The sequence below is a fragment of the Coregonus clupeaformis genome, chromosome 7 (assembly GCF_020615455.1).
Source record: "Coregonus clupeaformis isolate EN_2021a chromosome 7, ASM2061545v1, whole genome shotgun sequence".
Taxonomy (NCBI): domain Eukaryota; kingdom Metazoa; phylum Chordata; class Actinopteri; order Salmoniformes; family Salmonidae; genus Coregonus; species Coregonus clupeaformis.
This window is the reverse complement of record NC_059198.1, coordinates 22,016,908-22,033,814: the sequence shown is the minus strand read 5'-3', so window position 1 is coordinate 22,033,814 and position 16,907 is coordinate 22,016,908. Positions and strand designations below refer to the sequence as shown.

The 16,907-nt window shown below is 46.9% G+C and overlaps 2 protein-coding genes across 4 annotated transcripts; both read left to right on the top strand.

Moving 5' to 3' along the window:
* Positions 1-933: 933 nt before the first annotated feature.
* LOC121569281 (golgin IMH1) lies at positions 934-16,405 on the top strand. 3 transcript variants are annotated; one of them, XM_045221237.1, is made up of 15 exons: positions 934-1,132; positions 1,655-1,748; positions 1,979-2,255; positions 2,521-2,575; positions 2,672-2,709; positions 2,830-2,902; positions 9,986-10,144; positions 11,049-11,166; positions 13,156-13,206; positions 13,361-13,438; positions 13,555-13,611; positions 13,797-13,856; positions 13,964-14,016; positions 14,146-14,251; positions 15,839-16,405. In XM_045221237.1, exons 2-15 carry the CDS (start codon positions 1,716-1,718, stop codon positions 16,175-16,177), a joined length of 1,497 nt encoding a protein of 498 aa, XP_045077172.1. In that variant the 5' UTR covers positions 934-1,132; positions 1,655-1,715; the 3' UTR covers positions 16,178-16,405. The 3 variants fall into 3 exon arrangements, with proteins under 3 accessions (XP_045077172.1, XP_045077170.1, XP_045077171.1); XM_045221235.1 differs by having other exon boundaries at positions 1,979-2,285; XM_045221236.1 differs by lacking the exon at positions 934-1,132 and having other exon boundaries at positions 1,180-1,748; positions 1,979-2,285.
* On the top strand, positions 6,656-8,760 carry LOC121569283. The gene is made up of 3 exons (XM_045221238.1): positions 6,656-7,833; positions 7,938-8,076; positions 8,208-8,760. The coding sequence occupies exons 1-3, from the start codon at positions 7,488-7,490 to the stop codon at positions 8,431-8,433; spliced, it is 711 nt and encodes a 236-aa protein (XP_045077173.1). The 5' UTR covers positions 6,656-7,487; the 3' UTR covers positions 8,434-8,760.
* Positions 16,406-16,907: the final 502 nt, after the last annotated feature.

Here is a 16,907-nt window from a genome sequence, read left to right as displayed (position 1 = left end):
CATATTCAGTTACAAATTGGTTAGGAATTCCCAGGCCAGTCTTAATAATCTGTGCAGGAGTAGTCCAGAGAAAAACTACTGTAGTCTGTACACAGAACCCAGTATAGATCACCTGGGAAACCTAGACACACAGAGAGAGATAGGTGAGGTAGGGGCAGGGGGTTCAGGGTTGATTTGGGGCTAGAAGCTAGGGGTGGTTGGGACTAGGTCCACGTCTCACCTTTGAAAAAGCTGACAACCAACATGGTTGGTTGGGAGGCGTTTTTTACTTTGGCCACGCCCTCAATATAGTTCGCCACCCCATTGGCCCTGTGGGGAGGAGCCTAAATATAATCATAATAATAATAATAATAATGGATTTATTTTATATAGCGCTTTTCAATACAAGAAGAATCTCAAAGTTGTTTTAAAAATAAAAACAAAACATAACAACAGGAAAATTGCTGATGCACAAACACATTTTGAAATTGCACCTTGTGTATTATACTGTTATAACTCTCAACATTAAGTTGAGAGAAATATCATATTGGTAACTAACCCCTTCTATCTGTGGTTGAGACCACTGGTAGAGACCAATGGTTTATATATACACTAGATTACTTATTGAAGGCGCTGTGTTGAAGACATCGAGCCTCAATATTGGGACTCTCCCACCATTGTAAAAAGTATTTTGGAAGCTATGGAAATGCACTTATTAATGTCTACATTCGTTTTGCCACGTTTATTCTATTACAGACACCTTAATGCATACTTTTAAATTATATTATGTGAGCTAAAACATTTTTGAGGTGACTAAAGTTACTGTCCCCATTACAGAAAAAATACTTAAATACATGTAATTTTGTCCTTGAAACATTTAATTGAAATATTGTAGAATTCCATTCGTTCCTATGGAGGACTGCTCCTTCTGGGGAGTGCCAATATGGCCGACTGGTGGCTTCAGAGCTTCTCAAGACAAAACATAGCATGAGCAATCCCAACTGAGTACCTAAAATAAAATAAATAAAAACATAGGAATCAGTCCAGTGAGTCGAGTCCAGTGATAATGAAACCGAGCACTGATTGGCTGAAGTTATAGTTGCTCGTGCGCACTACTTTGGTTAGGGAGACGGAGGTCAAGGGAGAGTAATTGGTAGGTAAATTAAACTGGAATAATTAGCTAGCTAGATAGTTAAAATACTTTTATTTAGTCAACAAAGACTTGAATCTGCCATTCATATATTACGTCACTGTTGTTAGCTAGCTACTTGATGGAAAAATATCCATTAGCTACCTAGTTTTAACATTAGCTAGCTGGTAACGTTAGCTAGTCAGTTTGCGATCACGCTTTAGCTAAAGTTAGCTTGTTCGCTAACTAAGAGAGATAAGCAACAACATTGCTATAATAGTAGCTGAAAACTGAAACTGATCACATTTTCCTGTTGAAAAGGACGGACAGCTAACTAGCTACTTAGCTTAGCCTTTGGAGGCTTGGTTGTTAGTGTGATGGCATGGGTGATGTTTATACTGTGACGTCATAAACGCCTACATGAACTGAACCTTTTTGGCATTATTTTTCAAGCTCATGAATGATGTAGCTGTCCTAGTAGATAGCTACTGACCTGTCTTTACCTCCTGACTTGTCATTTGTAACGGCACACTGTTTGAATCTTAGAAATGGTCTGAAATGGTCTGTAGCTGACAGATTTCCAGCGGCATTGGGGCTTTGAGGGAGAATGCTGCGCAGGACCGTCTCCTTCCCCATTGAGGTAATATATAGTTATATATAGAATTCGTTCATATTGTGCCAACACAAAAAAAAATGGTGTATTGTTTTGGCAACATCGGATTATTTCAGTTTCATGTCAATAAAGCTCACCTGAGTACTGTACAAGTAGTCTGCCATTTTGCTTTACAGTAATATATTTGTTAGCACTTTCAGAGATGTGTATGTAGGCTTAAAGCCTTTCCAGATGAAGTTGTTGTGGTTCTAATGTAGACGAGGCGGCTGCAGCAGCTGGGTCTATTAAACTGTGCCCCCCACGGTGTGACATCATGCTCGGTGCTCGACCTCCCAGCTCTCCTCCGAGGTCACCAGGGTTCACGACAACGGGAAGATGAGCGGCGGGGCCGGTACCGGGGGCCTGCCGAGGCTGGCCAATGGGAAGATGAACGGCGGGGCCAGTACCGGGGGCCTGCCGAGCCTGCCCAATGGGAAGATGAGCGGCGGGGCCGGTACCGGGGGCCTGCCGAGGCTGGCCAATGGGAAGATGATGGTGGGTTAGTGGTCGCACCCTCTTCTAATGGTGCGTGTCGACTTGTCGAACAATATACAATTTTGTCCAATTTGGATTATTTACCTTATCAACTCAGAGAGTGGGAAGTGGGGTGGAACTGGGGTCTTGGTTGTGAGAGTGGGAAATGAGATGGAACTGGGCTCTTGAGGTGTCAACCATGCAGTAGTAGTCAGATTCATTGACACATCAGGGATGTATGTGTAACACTTGGTCCTTTCTCTCCTCTTTCCTGTCCCCTGTGTAGGTAGCACCGGGGGACCCAGATGGAGGGATATGTATGCCAGCCCAGACCAGCTAAGGTGAACATACACACACACACAGTTATAGCCATAGCCTTCCTCTATCTGCTCAAATCTGTGTGTCCACACATTTCGCTGCTCTGTGTGTGTGTTTAGGTCAGACTCAGTGGAAGATGATGGCTATGATTATGAAGGTGAGTTTTTAATAAGTTATTGGCTGCTCTTTACAACCAATTCAAAGGTGTGTGTGTTGTGGGGTGGGGAGGGGGGGGTTGTGTGTCTGTTTTGATGTTTTGTGTGTGTGTGTGTTTCAGAGGGGAAGCAGAATGATGAGTCTGTCAGGCTGTACGTGTCAGAGGAGGAGAGGATCCTCAACTCTGCAGACCTGTGAGTGCCTTACACCCAGACAACTCCTAGCAAATACAATTGTATTTGTATTATTATTATTATTATTATTTATACAACAGGTGTAGACTTTACTGTGAAATGCTTACTTAGGAGCCCATTCCCAACAATGCAGAGTTAAAAAGTAAGAACAATTAGCAACAAAAATAAAGGAAATAGTAACACAATAATATAACAATAACGAGGCTATATATAAGGAGTAACGGTAGCAATGTGCAGGGGTATAAGGTAGTTGAGGTAATTGAGGTAATATGTACATGTAGGTAGGGGTAAAAGTGACTAGGCAATCGGGATATATAATAAACAGAGTAGCAGCAGCGAGTGTGAAAGTGTGTCTGTGTGTGTGTGAGAGTGTATGTGTCACGATCGTCTGAGGAAACGGACCAATACGCAGCGCGTGGAGTGAACATGATGACTTTATTTAAATGAAAGCAACCACGAGAACAACAAACAAATGACGATAGTGAAGTCCTACAGTGACTATGACTGAACCTGGAACAAGGAAACAAAAACCCACAAAACCAAGGTGAAACCACACAGTATAAATATGGCTCCCAATCAGAGATAACGAGCCGAACAGCTGACACTCGTTACCTCCGATTGGGAGTCATCTGACTAATCAACATCAAAACCAAACATAGAAATGAAACAACTAGATCCCCCATAGAAATACACCCAAATGAAAATGACAACCCTGGCTCACTACTAAGAGTCCCGGAGCCAGAACGTCACAGTACCCCCCCCTAAAGGCGCGGACTGCGACCGCGCCTCACAACCCTACAATAGGGGAGGGCTGGGTGGGTGTTGCTCCCCGGAGGCGGTTCCGGCTCCGGGCTTGACCACCACCCCACTATAGTTACTACCCGCTTTCTTAACCTCCTCCCAATGACCACCCTCCACTTAAACCCACCTGGATTAAGGGGCAGCACCGGACTAAGAGGCAGCACCAGGATAAGGGGCAGCACCGGACTAAGGGGCAGCACCAGGATAAGGGGCAGCACCGGACTAAGGGACAGCACCTGACTAAGGGGCAGCACCTGACTAAATGGCGGATCCTGGCTGGCTGGCTCTGGGCGGATCCTGGCGGGACGGCTCTGGCGGATCCTGGCTGGACGGCTCTGGCGGATCCTGGCTGGACGGCTCTGGCGGATCCTGGCTGGACGGCTCTGGCGGATCCTGGCTGGACGGCTCTGGCGGATCCTGGCTGGACGGCTCTGGCGGATCCTGGCTGGACGGCTCATGGCTGGCTGACGGATCTGGCTGCTCATGGCTGGCTGACGGATCTGGCTGCTCATGGCTGGCTGACGGATCTGGCTGCTCATGGCTGGCGGAAGGCTCTGGCTGATCCCGTCTGGCGGAAGGCTCTGGCTGCTCCTGTCTGGCGGAAGGCTCTGGCTGATCCGGTCTGACGGAAGGCTCTGGCTGCTCCTGTCTGGCGGAAGGCTCTGGCTGATCCTGTCTGGCGGAAGGCTCTGGCTGATCCTGTCTGGCGGAAGGCTCTGGCTGATCCTGTCTGGCGGAAGGCTCTGGCTGATCCTGTCTGGCGGAGAGCTCTAGCGGCCCCGGTCTGGCGGACGGCTCTGAAGGCTCATGGCAGACGGGCGGCTTTGCAGGCTCAGTACAGACGGGCAGTTCAGACGGCGTTGGGCAGACGGACAGTTCAGACGGGCGTTGGGCAGACGGGCAGTTCAGGCGCCGTTGGGCAGACGGGCAGTTCAGACGGCGTTGGGCAGACGGACAGTTCAGGCGCCGTTGGGCAGACGGGCAGTTCAGACGGCGTTGGGCAGACGGACAGTTCAGGCCCCGTTGGGCAGACGGCAGACTCTGGCCGTCTGAGGCGCACCGTAGGCCTGGTGCGTGGTGCCGGAACTGGAGGTACCGGGCTGAGGACACGCATCTCAGGGCTAGTGCGGGGAGAAGCAACAGGGCATGCTTGGCCCTGGGGACGCACCGTAGGCCTGATGCGTGGTGCCGGAACTGGAGGTACCGGGCTGAGGACACGCATCTCAGGGCTAGTGCGGGAAGCAGCAACAGGGCATGCTTGGCCCTGGGGACGCACATAAGGCCTAGTGCGGAGAGCAGCAACAGGGCATGCTGGACCCTGGGGACGCACATAAGGCCTAGTGCGGAGAGCAGGAACAGGCCGGGCTGGGCTGGCGACGCGCACCGTCTCCCTGGTGCGGGTGGCCGGAACAGGCCGGGCCGGGCTGGCGAAGCGCACCGTATCCCTGGTGCGTGGAGCAGGAACAGGCCGGGCTGGGCTGGCGACGCGCACCGTATCCCTGGTGCGAGTGGCCGGAACAGGCCGGGCCGGGCTGGCGAGCGCACCGTATCCCTGGTGCGTGGAGTAGGAACAGGCCGGGCTGAGCTGGCGACGCGCACCGTATCCCTGGTGCGAGTGGCCGGAACAGGCCGGGCCGGGCTGGCGAAGCGCACCCTATCCCTGGTGCGTGGAGCAGGAACAGGCCGGGCTGGGCTGGCGACGCGCACCGCATCCCTGGTGCGAGTGGCCGGAACAGGCCGGGCCGGGCTGGTGTAGCACACCGTGGACCTGGTGCTTGGAGTAGGAACAGGCCGGTCCGTACCGGGAACACACACCACTGGCCTCAACCGAGGATCAGGAACGGGCCGGACCGGACTGGCAACACACATCAGTCTTTCACGCCGTGCCACAAACACTTCCCCTCCCTCTACTCGCCAATGGCTCCCGTACTCCGTTAGCCTTCTCTCCTTTTCTCCCTGTGGCAGCCTCCTGCTGCCCAGCCGCCCAAGCCATGTGCCCCCCAAAATTTTTTTGGGGTTGCCTCCCGTCCTTCCGACGATGGCCCTGCCGATGCCGTTGCTCCTCTCACCGTCGCCTCTCCACCGTCTCGCTCCATGGTCGGCGATCCATACCATCCAGGATCTCCTCCCAAGTCCAGGACCCTTTACCGTCCAACAGTTCCTCCCATGTCCAGACCCTTTGCTCCTGGACGCGCTGCTTGGTCCTTTTATGGTGGGTTTTTCTGTCACGATCGTCTGAGGAAACGGACCAATACGCAGCGCGTGGAGTGAACATGATGACTTTATTTAAATGAAAGCAACCACGAGAACAACAAACAAATGACGATAGTGAAGTCCTACAGTGACTATGACTGAACCTGGAACAAGGAAACAAAAACCCACAAAACCAAGGTGAAACCACACAGTATAAATATGGCTCCCAATCAGAGATAACGAGCCGAACAGCTGACACTCGTTACCTCCGATTGGGAGTCATCTGACTAATCAACATCAAAACCAAACATAGAAATGAAACAACTAGATCCCCCATAGAAATACACCCAAATGAAAATGACAACCCTGGCTCACTACTAAGAGTCCCGGAGCCAGAACGTCACAGTATGTGTGTGTTGGAGTGTCAGTATAGTATGTGTGAATGTGTGGGTAGAGTCCAGTGAGTGTGCATAGAGCCAGTGCAAAATAAAAGTGGGGTCAATGCAAATAGTCCGGGTAGCCATTTGATTAACTGTTCAGCAGTCTTATGGCTTGGGGGTAGAAGCTGTTAAGGAGCCTTTTGGTCCCAGGCGCTCCGGTACTGCTTGCCATGCGGTAGCAGAGAGAACAGTCTATGTCTTGGGTGGCTAGAGTCTTTGACAATTTTTGGGGCCTTCCTCTGACCGCCTGGTATAGAGGTCCTGGATGGCAGGGACCTCAGTCCCAGTGATGTACTGGGCCGTACGCACCACCCTCTGTAGCGCTTTGCAGTCGGATGCCAAGCAGTTGCAATACGAAGTGGTGATGCAGCCAGTCAAGATGCTTTCAATGATGCAGCTGTGTAACTTATTGAGGATCTGAGGGCCCATGGCAAATCTTTTCAGCCTCCTGAGGGGGAAGAGGCGTTGTCGAGCCCTCTTAGCGACTGTGTTGGTGTGTTTGGACCATGATAGGTCCTTAGTGATCTGGGCCCGTATCCTTAAAGATTCTGAGAATCCTCTCAGAGAGCTCCTAACTTAACCTAAAAATTCCTTGCCAGGAGTTTTAGCTTAGAAGTGATTCCAGAACATTTTCAGTGAACTCTGAGCCAGGAATGGATGAAAAATCCTATCTTAGTGAGGAGGTGTGGTTGACCCCGTTGCTAGGTATGAGTCATCATTTCAAAAGCCGTGATTGGTTGATCCTACAAGTTTGATGAAAATGAACTTTTGGTGATAATGAGCAAAGGATGTACCCTCAAATCAATAAACATAATTATACACTCTAATCTTATGCAGACTATAATTGTAAATAATATTTCACATTCAAGAAAATATCTGGAAAATGAATAGTAAGCTGTAGGGGTTATAGCCTAACATTAGAATCTAAAATATGTGAAAACTTAAGCTCATTACACCCTGTTCAAATAATGATTTGTGTCTCATTTGCTCATATTAATATCCTAGCTGGCATATTTTGTACTTTCACTTCCATATGGACCCCATTGAAAACAAGATGGCCTATCTCAAGGGGCTGTCCTTAATGAAGTAGAAATTGCAACGTTACAACTCAGTGTGAACTTAACGAGGGTAACACAGCTCAGCTTTTAACAATGTCTGTGATTGCTGGCTGGTCTATTTATGAAGGCTTGTTAACAAATATCCTACAAACACAGAAAATGGAGAAAAAAAGGAATCGCAAGCCGAACTGGACTGAGGAGCAAGGTTTGTTGCTGGCCCAGTTGGTGAACGAACATAAAGGTATGTTACGAGGAAAATTTGGCCCAACTGTCACTAGCCAAGGCAAGAGGCGCGCCTGGGACACAATATCCCAAACAATCAATGCCTCTTTTCCACTGGTGGTGCGGACAGGCGACAATTGTGAGAAAAGGTGGTATGTGCTGCAGTCCAAGGCAAAAGATGAGATTGCAGCACACAAGCGGGTATCCTCACTCACAGGTGAGCAAAATACTATGGCCTACCACATAATCTGGCAATTTGCTCCTGCTGGCAAAGTTAATTTACATGCCTAAGTACTGTGTTCATTGACTGTTTCTTTCTAGGGGGTGGACCACCTGCAAAGCGGCTGTCCCAGGTGGCCGACACTGTCTTTCAAGTCCTGGGACACTCTGAGGTCAGTGTCACCGGGCTGCCAACAGGCATTGACACGTCAATGATGCAGGCCCTTGAAATGCAGCAAAGGTAGGACACAGGGTTATTCATATCAACAGTGTTTATTCATTGCAGAAGCCATTTCATGTGTTATCCATGCTCATTGTATTAAATTAATTTAATCAAAACAATAATTAAACTAGGCCTATGTATTTCTGTAGCATGGAGCCATCACAAGAACCGGGCCCATCAAGTTTGCCGCCTGAACCATCTGCAGCTGCTACTCAGGATAGCCCGGCGGATCAAACACCATTCCCATCCGCAGCACCTGCTCCGTCAGCATCCCTGCAGGAGAGAAGATTGCAACTCACAATTGATGTGTTTGAACAACAAAAAAAGTCCTTTCCCTTCAGGAGGAGTACTACCGCCTTAAAATTGAACACCTAAAAAATAAACCATTTAGAGATTGTGTTCTGTGTCTTGCATTTAACAGTTGCAGGTGATGTGCAGTAAAACTGTGGTAGTTCTTAATACCATCACAAGTTCTCAAATGACATGGGGCTACAGCTTGCCTGAAATGTAAATTTGTGAAGTTTGCCCTGTAAGGCAGTCCACTCTGGGCTAGGTTCCCCTGTGGAATGTGAATATCTTCTTCACCACCATCCTCATCGTTGTCTCCATCCTCATCCTCATCGCCATCCTCCAGAGGTTCTGCAATCTGTCTAACCTTGCAAATATTGTGTAATATTGCACAGGCTATGATGAGTTTGCTGACTTTTTTCAGGCCTCAGCCGCACCTCTCCGTGGAGAACATGAAAGCGCCTCTTAAGCTGGCCTATGCCACGCTCCACCACCGCTCTTGTTGTCTTGTGGGCCCTACAATAGAATACAGACCTTTAATTATTTGATGGAAATATTGCACTACTTGGATGCTCTAACATATTGCTTGCATTTCATTTCCATGATTTTTGTATTGTTTGGCTTACCTGTTATAGTTTAGTTGGGGCCCTTGGCGTGGCTGGAGGTAAGGTGTAAGGAGCCATGGTTTGCATGGGTAGCCACTGTCCCCTAACAAGTGGCAATTAGCTGGCACATAGCGTCTCTCAAAAAGCTGTCTGATGCCACTCTCGGAGAGCATTCTCGCATCATGTGTGGAGCCTGGCCATTTAGCCACAATGTCCAAAATCTTCCAGGCCGCATTGAACACTATTGATGCTGTGGAAATTCTTCCTGTTAACAAAGACAGCCTCGTCCTCTGATGGCGCAATTATTCTCACATGTGTTCCATCAATTACACCCACAACGCCAGGGAATCCTGCAATGTCCATAAATGCCCTTTTATGTGTGTGTAAAGTGCGGGCATCCAGCGGGAATGAAACAAATTGTGTCACAATATTAGGTTGTGACAAAGCTGTCAGTGTTTGGGTGATGACTCTGCTGACGGAGGATTGGGACAGACCCAAGTCATCACTGCTACATTGTTGCATTTTCCCTGTTGCCAAATACCTCAGGGTTGTGATTACTTTCTTCTCCGGTGTAATAGCGTTGTGGCGTCGAGTTGGTGAAGTAATTGCATCTCTAAGGAGATCCACCACAAACATGATTCCTGCACGATCCAATCTGTAGCGTCTCAATAATTCCCTGTCATCCAGTGTTTGCAGGACATCTCTCCTGCCTCCTCTGTTGGCCATTTTGTGCAGCTGCTTAGGGTAACTCCTAAGCCACTAAAAGTCATCTTCCCTGCTCTTAGCAGATCTCGCCTTAGGAGCCCTTTTAAGCGCTAGGACTCTTGAGGAATAGCTTTTATATTAACTGGGATTTTCGTGTCACTTTTAGGGGAAATTCTAAGAAAACGTCATGCCTCTGAGAATTTTCTTAGAATTTGGCCGCTAGGAGCCACTTTTTGCACAAAAATTCTTTAGAGATACGGGCCCTGGACACCAAGGCTGTTGTGATAGCAGGTGGTGTACTTACCACTTTCTAACGTGTGGGTTTGTAGGAGTTCAGAGGAGAGGCGTGATGTTCTAGCAGAGTTGGTGTATTCCCGAAGCAGACTGAAGCAATTGAACTCAGAGCTGCAGAGAACAGTGGACGTAGCTGATGACAGCAACACACTGCTACGCACCGAGAACACTGCCCTGCGCAACCAAGTCAAAGGGTAACTGTATTAGCAACCACACACACTGCCCTGCGCAACCAAGTCAAAGGGTAACTGTATTAGCAACCACACACACTGCCCTGCACAACCAAGTCAAAGGGTAACTGTATTAGCAACCACACACACTGCCCTGCACAACCAAGTCAAAGGGTAACTGTATTAGCAACCACACACACTGCCCTGCGCAACCAAGTTAAAGGGTAACTGTATTAGCAACCACACACACTGCCCTGCGCAACCAAGTCAAAGGGTAACTGTATTAGCAACCACACACACTGCCCTGCGCAACCAAGTCAAAGGGTAACTATATTAGCAACCACACACACTGCCCTGCGCAACCAAGTCAAAGGGTAACTGTATTAGCAACCACACACACTGCCCTGCACAACCAAGTCAAAGGGTAACTGTATTAGCAACCACACACACTGCCCTGCACAACCAAGTCAAAGGGTAACTGTATTAGCAACCACACACACTGCCCTGCACAACCAAGTCAAAGGGTAACTGTATTAGCAACCACACACACTGCCCTGCGCAACCAAGTCAAAGGGTAACTGTATTAGCAACCACACACACTGCCCTGCGCAACCAAGTCAAAGGGTAACTGTATTAGCAACCACACACACTGCCCTGCACAACCAAGTCAAAGGGTAACTGTATTAGCAACCACACACACTGCCCTGCACAACCAAGTCAAAGGGTAACTGTATTAGCAACCACACACACTGCCCTGCACAACCAAGTCAAAGGGTAACTGTATTAGCAACCACACACACTGCCCTGCACAACCAAGTCAAAGGGTAACTGTATTAGCAACCACACACACTGCCCTGCACAACCAAGTCAAATGTAACCATCAATCAGTCAGTCTGTTCATCATTATTTGTGTGTGTGTGTTTGTCAGGATGAAGCAGTCAATCCATGAATCAGAGCAGCTGATGGATGAACTGGAGGAGATCCGGAGCCTATTGGTTGAGAAGGACGATGCTACGGGCAACCTGGAGGCCTACATCAAACAACTGGTGGGTAACCAGGAAGTGGTGTACAGCAATAGTAAACAAGAAACCATCAGTGGAGGCTGCTGAGGGGAGGACGGCTCATAATAATGGCTGAAATGGAGCGAATGGCATCACATAGAAACCATGTGTTTGATACCATTCCACTGATTCCGCTCCAGACATTACCACGAGGCCATCCTTCCCAATTAAGGTGGAAACCATATATACAGTATCTCACAAAAGTGAGTACACCCCTCACATTTTTGTAAATATTTGAGTATATATTTTCATGTGACAACACTGAAGAAATGACACTTTGCTACAATGTAAAGTAGTGAGTGTACAGCTTGTATAACAGTGTAAATTTGCTGTCCCCTCAAAATAACTCAACACACAGCCATTAATGTCTAAACCGCTGGCAACAAAAGTGAGTACACCCCTAAGTGAAAATATCCAAATTGGGCCCTTAGTGTCAATATTTTGTGTGGCCACCATCATTTTCCAGCACTGCCTTAACCCTCTTGGGAATGGAGTTCACCAGAGCTTCACAGGTTGCCACTGGAGTCCTCTTCCATGATGACATTACGGAGCTGGTGGATGTTAGAGACCTTGCACTCCTCCACCTTCTGTTTGAGGATGCCCCACAGATGCTCAATAGGGTTTAGGTCTGGAGACATGCTTGGCCAGTCCATCACCTTTACCCTCAGCTTCTTTAGCAAGGCAGTGGTCGTCTTGGAGGTGTGTTTGGGGTCGTTATCATGTTGGAATACTGCCCTGCGGCCCAGTCTCCGAAGGGAGGGGATCATGCTCTGCTTCAGTATGTCACAGTACATTTTGGCATTCATGGTTCCCTCAATGAACTGTAGCTCCACAGTGCCGGCAGCACTCATGCAGCCCCAGACCATGACACTCCCACCAACATGCTTGACTGTAGGCAAGACACACTTGTCTTTGTACTCCTCACCTGGTTGCCGCCACACACACTTGACACCATCTGAACCAAATAAGTTTATCTTGGTCTCATCAGACCACAGGACATGGTTCCAGTAATCCATGTCCTTAGTCTGCTTGTCTTCAGCTAACTGTTTGCGGGCTTTCTTGTGCATCATCTTTAGAAGAGGCTTCCTTCTGGGACGACAGCCATGCAGACCAATTTGATGCAGTGTGCGGCGTATGGTCTGAGCACTGGCAGGCTGACCCCCCACCCCTTCAACCTCTGCAGCAATGCTGGCAGCACTCATACGTCTATTTCCCAAAGACAACCTCTGGATATGACGCTGAGCACGTGCACTCAACTTCTTTGGTCGACCATGGCGAGCCCTGTTCTGAGTGGAACCTGTCCTGTTAAACCACTGTATGGTCTTGGCCACCGTGCTGCAGCTCAGTTTCAGGGTCTTGGCAATCTTCTTATAGCCCAGGCCATCTTTATGTAGAGCAACAATTATTTTTTTCAGATCCTCAGAGAGTTCTTTGCCATGAGGTGCCATGTTGAACTTCCAGTGACGAGTGTGAGAGCGATGACACCAAATTTAACACACCTGCTCCCCATTCACACCTGAGACCTTGTAACACTAACAAGTCACATGACACCGGGGAGGGAAAATGGCTAATTGGGCCCAATTTGGACATTTTCACTTAGGGGTGTACTCACTTTTGTTGCCAGCGGTTTAGACATTAATGGCTGTGTGTTGAGTTATTTTGAAGGGACAGCAGATTTACACTGTTATACAAGCTGTACACTCACTACTTTACATTGCAGCAAAGTGTCATTTATTCAGTGTTAATAATAATATAATATTCAGTGTTGTCACATGAAAAGATATACTCAAATATTTACAAAAATGTGAGGGGTGTGCTCACTTTTGTGAGATACTGTATATGACAAATAAAACCAGGCAACTGAACACACCTGATTTGACCAATCACCTCACCAACTGAGCTAATTGGTCAATATGAAGTAACTTGGGAAGAAAGTATTAATAAACTGATGGTGAGAAATACAACTGTTTTCAGGAGAAAGAGAAGGAGATTTTGGAGGACCAGATCGAGACCATCGGCAGTGAGGTATGTTGACCTAACCCTTTGACCCTGTTAGAACAGACAAACTGAAAGTTTTACTGGCCAGCCAATATGGAGGCATAATATACATTGTTTGTCCTCAAAACATCACATAACGTTTCTATTCTATTCTCTCGGTCTGTCTGTCTTTCACCCCTAGATGTCCCGTATTATACCAGACAGAGCCACTGACAAGAAGAAGATCACTAACCTCAGCCAGGCTCTACAAGCCTTACAGGTAACTCACACACACACTCAGGGGTATCCTACCACCAGATCAGAGGGGGGTCATTTGTTCCAGCCCTAATAGTAAATCGTAACGTGTGTGTGTGTGTGTGTGTGTGTGAGAAACAGCTTCAGCTCGAGGAGAGCAGACTCGCTTTGGATCACAGGGATGAGGTCATATGTAAGGTAGGTGACAACTACGTATTGAAGATAATGTTTACATTTGAAATATGCCCTAAATACCCAATAAATGTAAACGTTTTTCTTTAGACATGCTACATGGCTTGCCAGTTTAAATGTGGTCCATTGCAGTCTATTAGCTGGCTGGCCAGTGCTCAACATCCCTTTGTGTGTGTGTGTCTCTCCTACAGAAGGACTTTGTTGTTGAGCAGCTGGAGCAGTCCCTTACAGAGTACTCCTCCATCGCACAGGTACATCACACACACACATTTTACATACGCCTGATACAGACCTCACACACACATATTTAACTGATATACAATCTGGGCTTTATGTGTGTGTGTTTCTCTGTTCTCAGGATCTGAAGGAGAAGATGAAGGATCTGGAGAGCCAACTGGCAGAGGCCCTAGTGTAACTACACACACACACACAATCATAACATCCCTCACACATCACTCTCTAATTTTGTCACATATTGTTTGTAATAGCTCATACCCTCTCTCTCTTTCCCCATGTCTTTCTCTCTTTCTCTGTCTGTAGTAATGGAGGAGAGGGGGGTTACATGGCATTAGATGGGACTCTGTCTGCAGCCACTCAGCGCTCCATCTCTCTAGGGGAGGAACTGGGTCTACTGCCACCCATAATGGTGGGTCACATACACACACACGACCAATCACTCTCTGCATCTTTCCCCAAAGTGCAGAAGTGCTTGTCTGTAGTGTTTGTCTCCACTGTGTGGTGATCAATTAGTACTACAGGACAATGTGAGTTTAGGGTTTGGTAGGGCTTAGCTGGGAGACAGTAGCGGTGTTCGAATACTCATACTAACCGCACTAACTGTACTATTTGTGACGTGAATTGAGTGTATAGTATGTTTATTGGTCATAGTATGGATATGGTTAGTATGCCAAAAGTTCCCTGATGTCGTAATAAATTCGCCAAAATACGAAGTATACATACAGTGGAAACTATTTCCGTGCTTTTAGGGCCCATAATGCAATTATTCAGAAAATGGGCGCGGCTTCATAACTTTTCAGATTTTAAGAAAATATACAGCCGAAGTCCGACGAGAGCGGATACAAATTAATTGCTTTAACTAATTATGACAAATGTTAAGAAAGTGTTGTGCAATGTAACAAAGTAATGACTTTTCAAATAAGTTACACGTTATGTTGGCTACGCTATCCTTACGAACTGCATAGCATTACGGCAGAATGTACCGGTATGTTAGCTAGTTACCTAACATTAGTTGGCTACTAATACATCGAACTTGCCAGGCAGTATATCTAACTAACGTTTATTGACTTGATTATTTACAAAATTCTTAGTTAAGTGGTATAGTCGTTGTGCGTTTCAATGGGCATTGTTAATTCTGGCTATCTACTCCGATTTCAGAACACTCTCGCGCAGAATAACTGATGAATTTACGAACGCTCAACACCAGTTGAATATGGCCTGTGTCAGTAAACGTCGGCAAAAAAAAAGCGTAATTAAATTGTTGCCAGCAGCACAGTTACAGTCACCAACGCTCTGGATAACATAAAAACAGCCTAACCAGCTCTGCTAGGGCGAGTAAAATGGTCAGAGTGAGGTGTTCTCTCATTTGTGTCTGGAAGTAGCTAGCCAGTTAGCTTGGGTGCTTGACTGCCGTTGAACGCTCGGATCAACCTACTCCTCGGCCAGAGCTTCCAGTGTGCGCTTTGAATTTACGAACGGACAATCTGACAGCGCCCTAGATTTACGAACGCCCAGAGCGCACTCTGGCACTCCAGATTGAATTTACGAACACATCCGAAATCGTAAAATGTTTAGCTAGTCATTTGTTATGCTAACAAGTTAGCAAGAGGTTGCATAGCAACAACATCAACTTCCGGTAGATAGGCGAAGCTCAAGTACGCTCAACTGAAACGATACCGTTCGTTTACAGTATACTAAAATAAACAAATAGTTTACAGTATACTAAAATAAACAAATAGTATGTAGTATACATTGTTAGTATGGGTATTCGAACACAGCTAGTGTTTTCACACCAGTGAATGAGGACAGGCTCATTGTAATGGCTGGAATGGAATTTTTGGAACAGATTTACACATGTGGTTTCCATATGTTTGATACTACCATTTATTATATTCCAGCCTTTACAATGAGCCCCTCCTACAGCTTTACACACACACACCCACACCCTGGGGGAGAGACGCTGTTGTTAAATGCGTGTGTTCACTTCCTACCCCAGGAGGACTCCTGTGATGGGGAGGAGAAGATAGAGGAGGAGCAGAGAGTGGAGGAGAGGGTAGAAAGAGAGGCGGATGAGAAGAAGGCAGAGGTGGTTAAGGAGGAGAAACAGATGCTAGAGGAGAAGAGTGTTGTGTGGTCAGATCTGGTGGGAGGTGTCCGAGCAGCAGGAGGTTTCACCCTGGGTTTCCTGGTTCCTCTGGGTGTCCTGGTCTCCATTGTCCCCGGCTGCTACAACCACTGTACAGGACTGGGCTTCACCGACACTTTCTGGTCTACAGCCAGAAACCTCATACAGCCATACTGCAATGTGCACCACATAGGGCTCCCCCCGCTGTAATACACACCAGAGGGGGCTGTAGACTATAGGAGCTATAGGAGGACTGGCTCATTGTAATGGCTGGAATGGAATTATCTACCTACCAACCAACACGCATATCTACATACATAACTACCAACATACACACACACACACACACACACACAATAATAAAACTCCAACCCTGATCTTCAACCCTCCTGCTGTCAACCCTTAGCTAAACTAAATAAACTGGAATACTGCATCATACATGGACAACTAGTTGTATTTTAAATGGAAAAAGTAGAGTAGATTTTACAATGCGTTTTTTTTTTATGCACATTTTAAATGACATTTTAAAGGTTGGACTCGATGTTGTTAATGTTTTATTTTTTGTCTAATTTCTGTATAGGGTTCTGTACAGAAATGCACTGCCACATCACAGTCTACTCTGTCATTTAATTATTTTAAGCATAACATTCTTGTTGTTTTTCCCTGGTTTGGATTGAAAATATTATTTACATTTAAATAAAGAGACTTGTAAACAGTAAGGTCGAAGATTTTTCATAACTAACCCAAGCTAGACCAGAGCCTGTCGTTTACAATGGGAGTAAATTAATCATAGTGGGCAGAACAAGCACGAGCTAGTGAGATCCTATTGGCGTGTTCTAGCATCTATTTGCATATTTCTGTTAGGGAACGCCTACTCTGTGAAGTGGAAGTGTACAATAACTCAATTCGCCCTTAAACTCCTAAACAAAGCAATTTTTTA

Bases quoted from the DNA above. Each gene is read 5' to 3' on its own strand.
- LOC121569281 (XM_045221235.1), top strand. From the start codon at position 1,716: ATGCTGCGCAGGACCGTCTCCTTCCCCATTGAG. The intron at 2,903-9,985 runs GTGAGTGCCTTA...GTGGGTTTGTAG, and splicing joins ATCCTCAACTCTGCAGACCT to GAGTTCAGAGGAGAGGCGTG. The intron at 13,439-13,554 runs GTAACTCACACA...TGTGAGAAACAG, and splicing joins AGGCTCTACAAGCCTTACAG to CTTCAGCTCGAGGAGAGCAG.
- LOC121569283 (XM_045221238.1), top strand. From the start codon at position 7,488: ATGTCTGTGATTGCTGGCTGGTCTATTTATGAAGGCTTGTTAACAAAT. The intron at 7,834-7,937 runs GTGAGCAAAATA...GTTTCTTTCTAG, and splicing joins GCGGGTATCCTCACTCACAG to GGGGTGGACCACCTGCAAAG. The intron at 8,077-8,207 runs GTAGGACACAGG...GTATTTCTGTAG, and splicing joins GCCCTTGAAATGCAGCAAAG to CATGGAGCCATCACAAGAAC.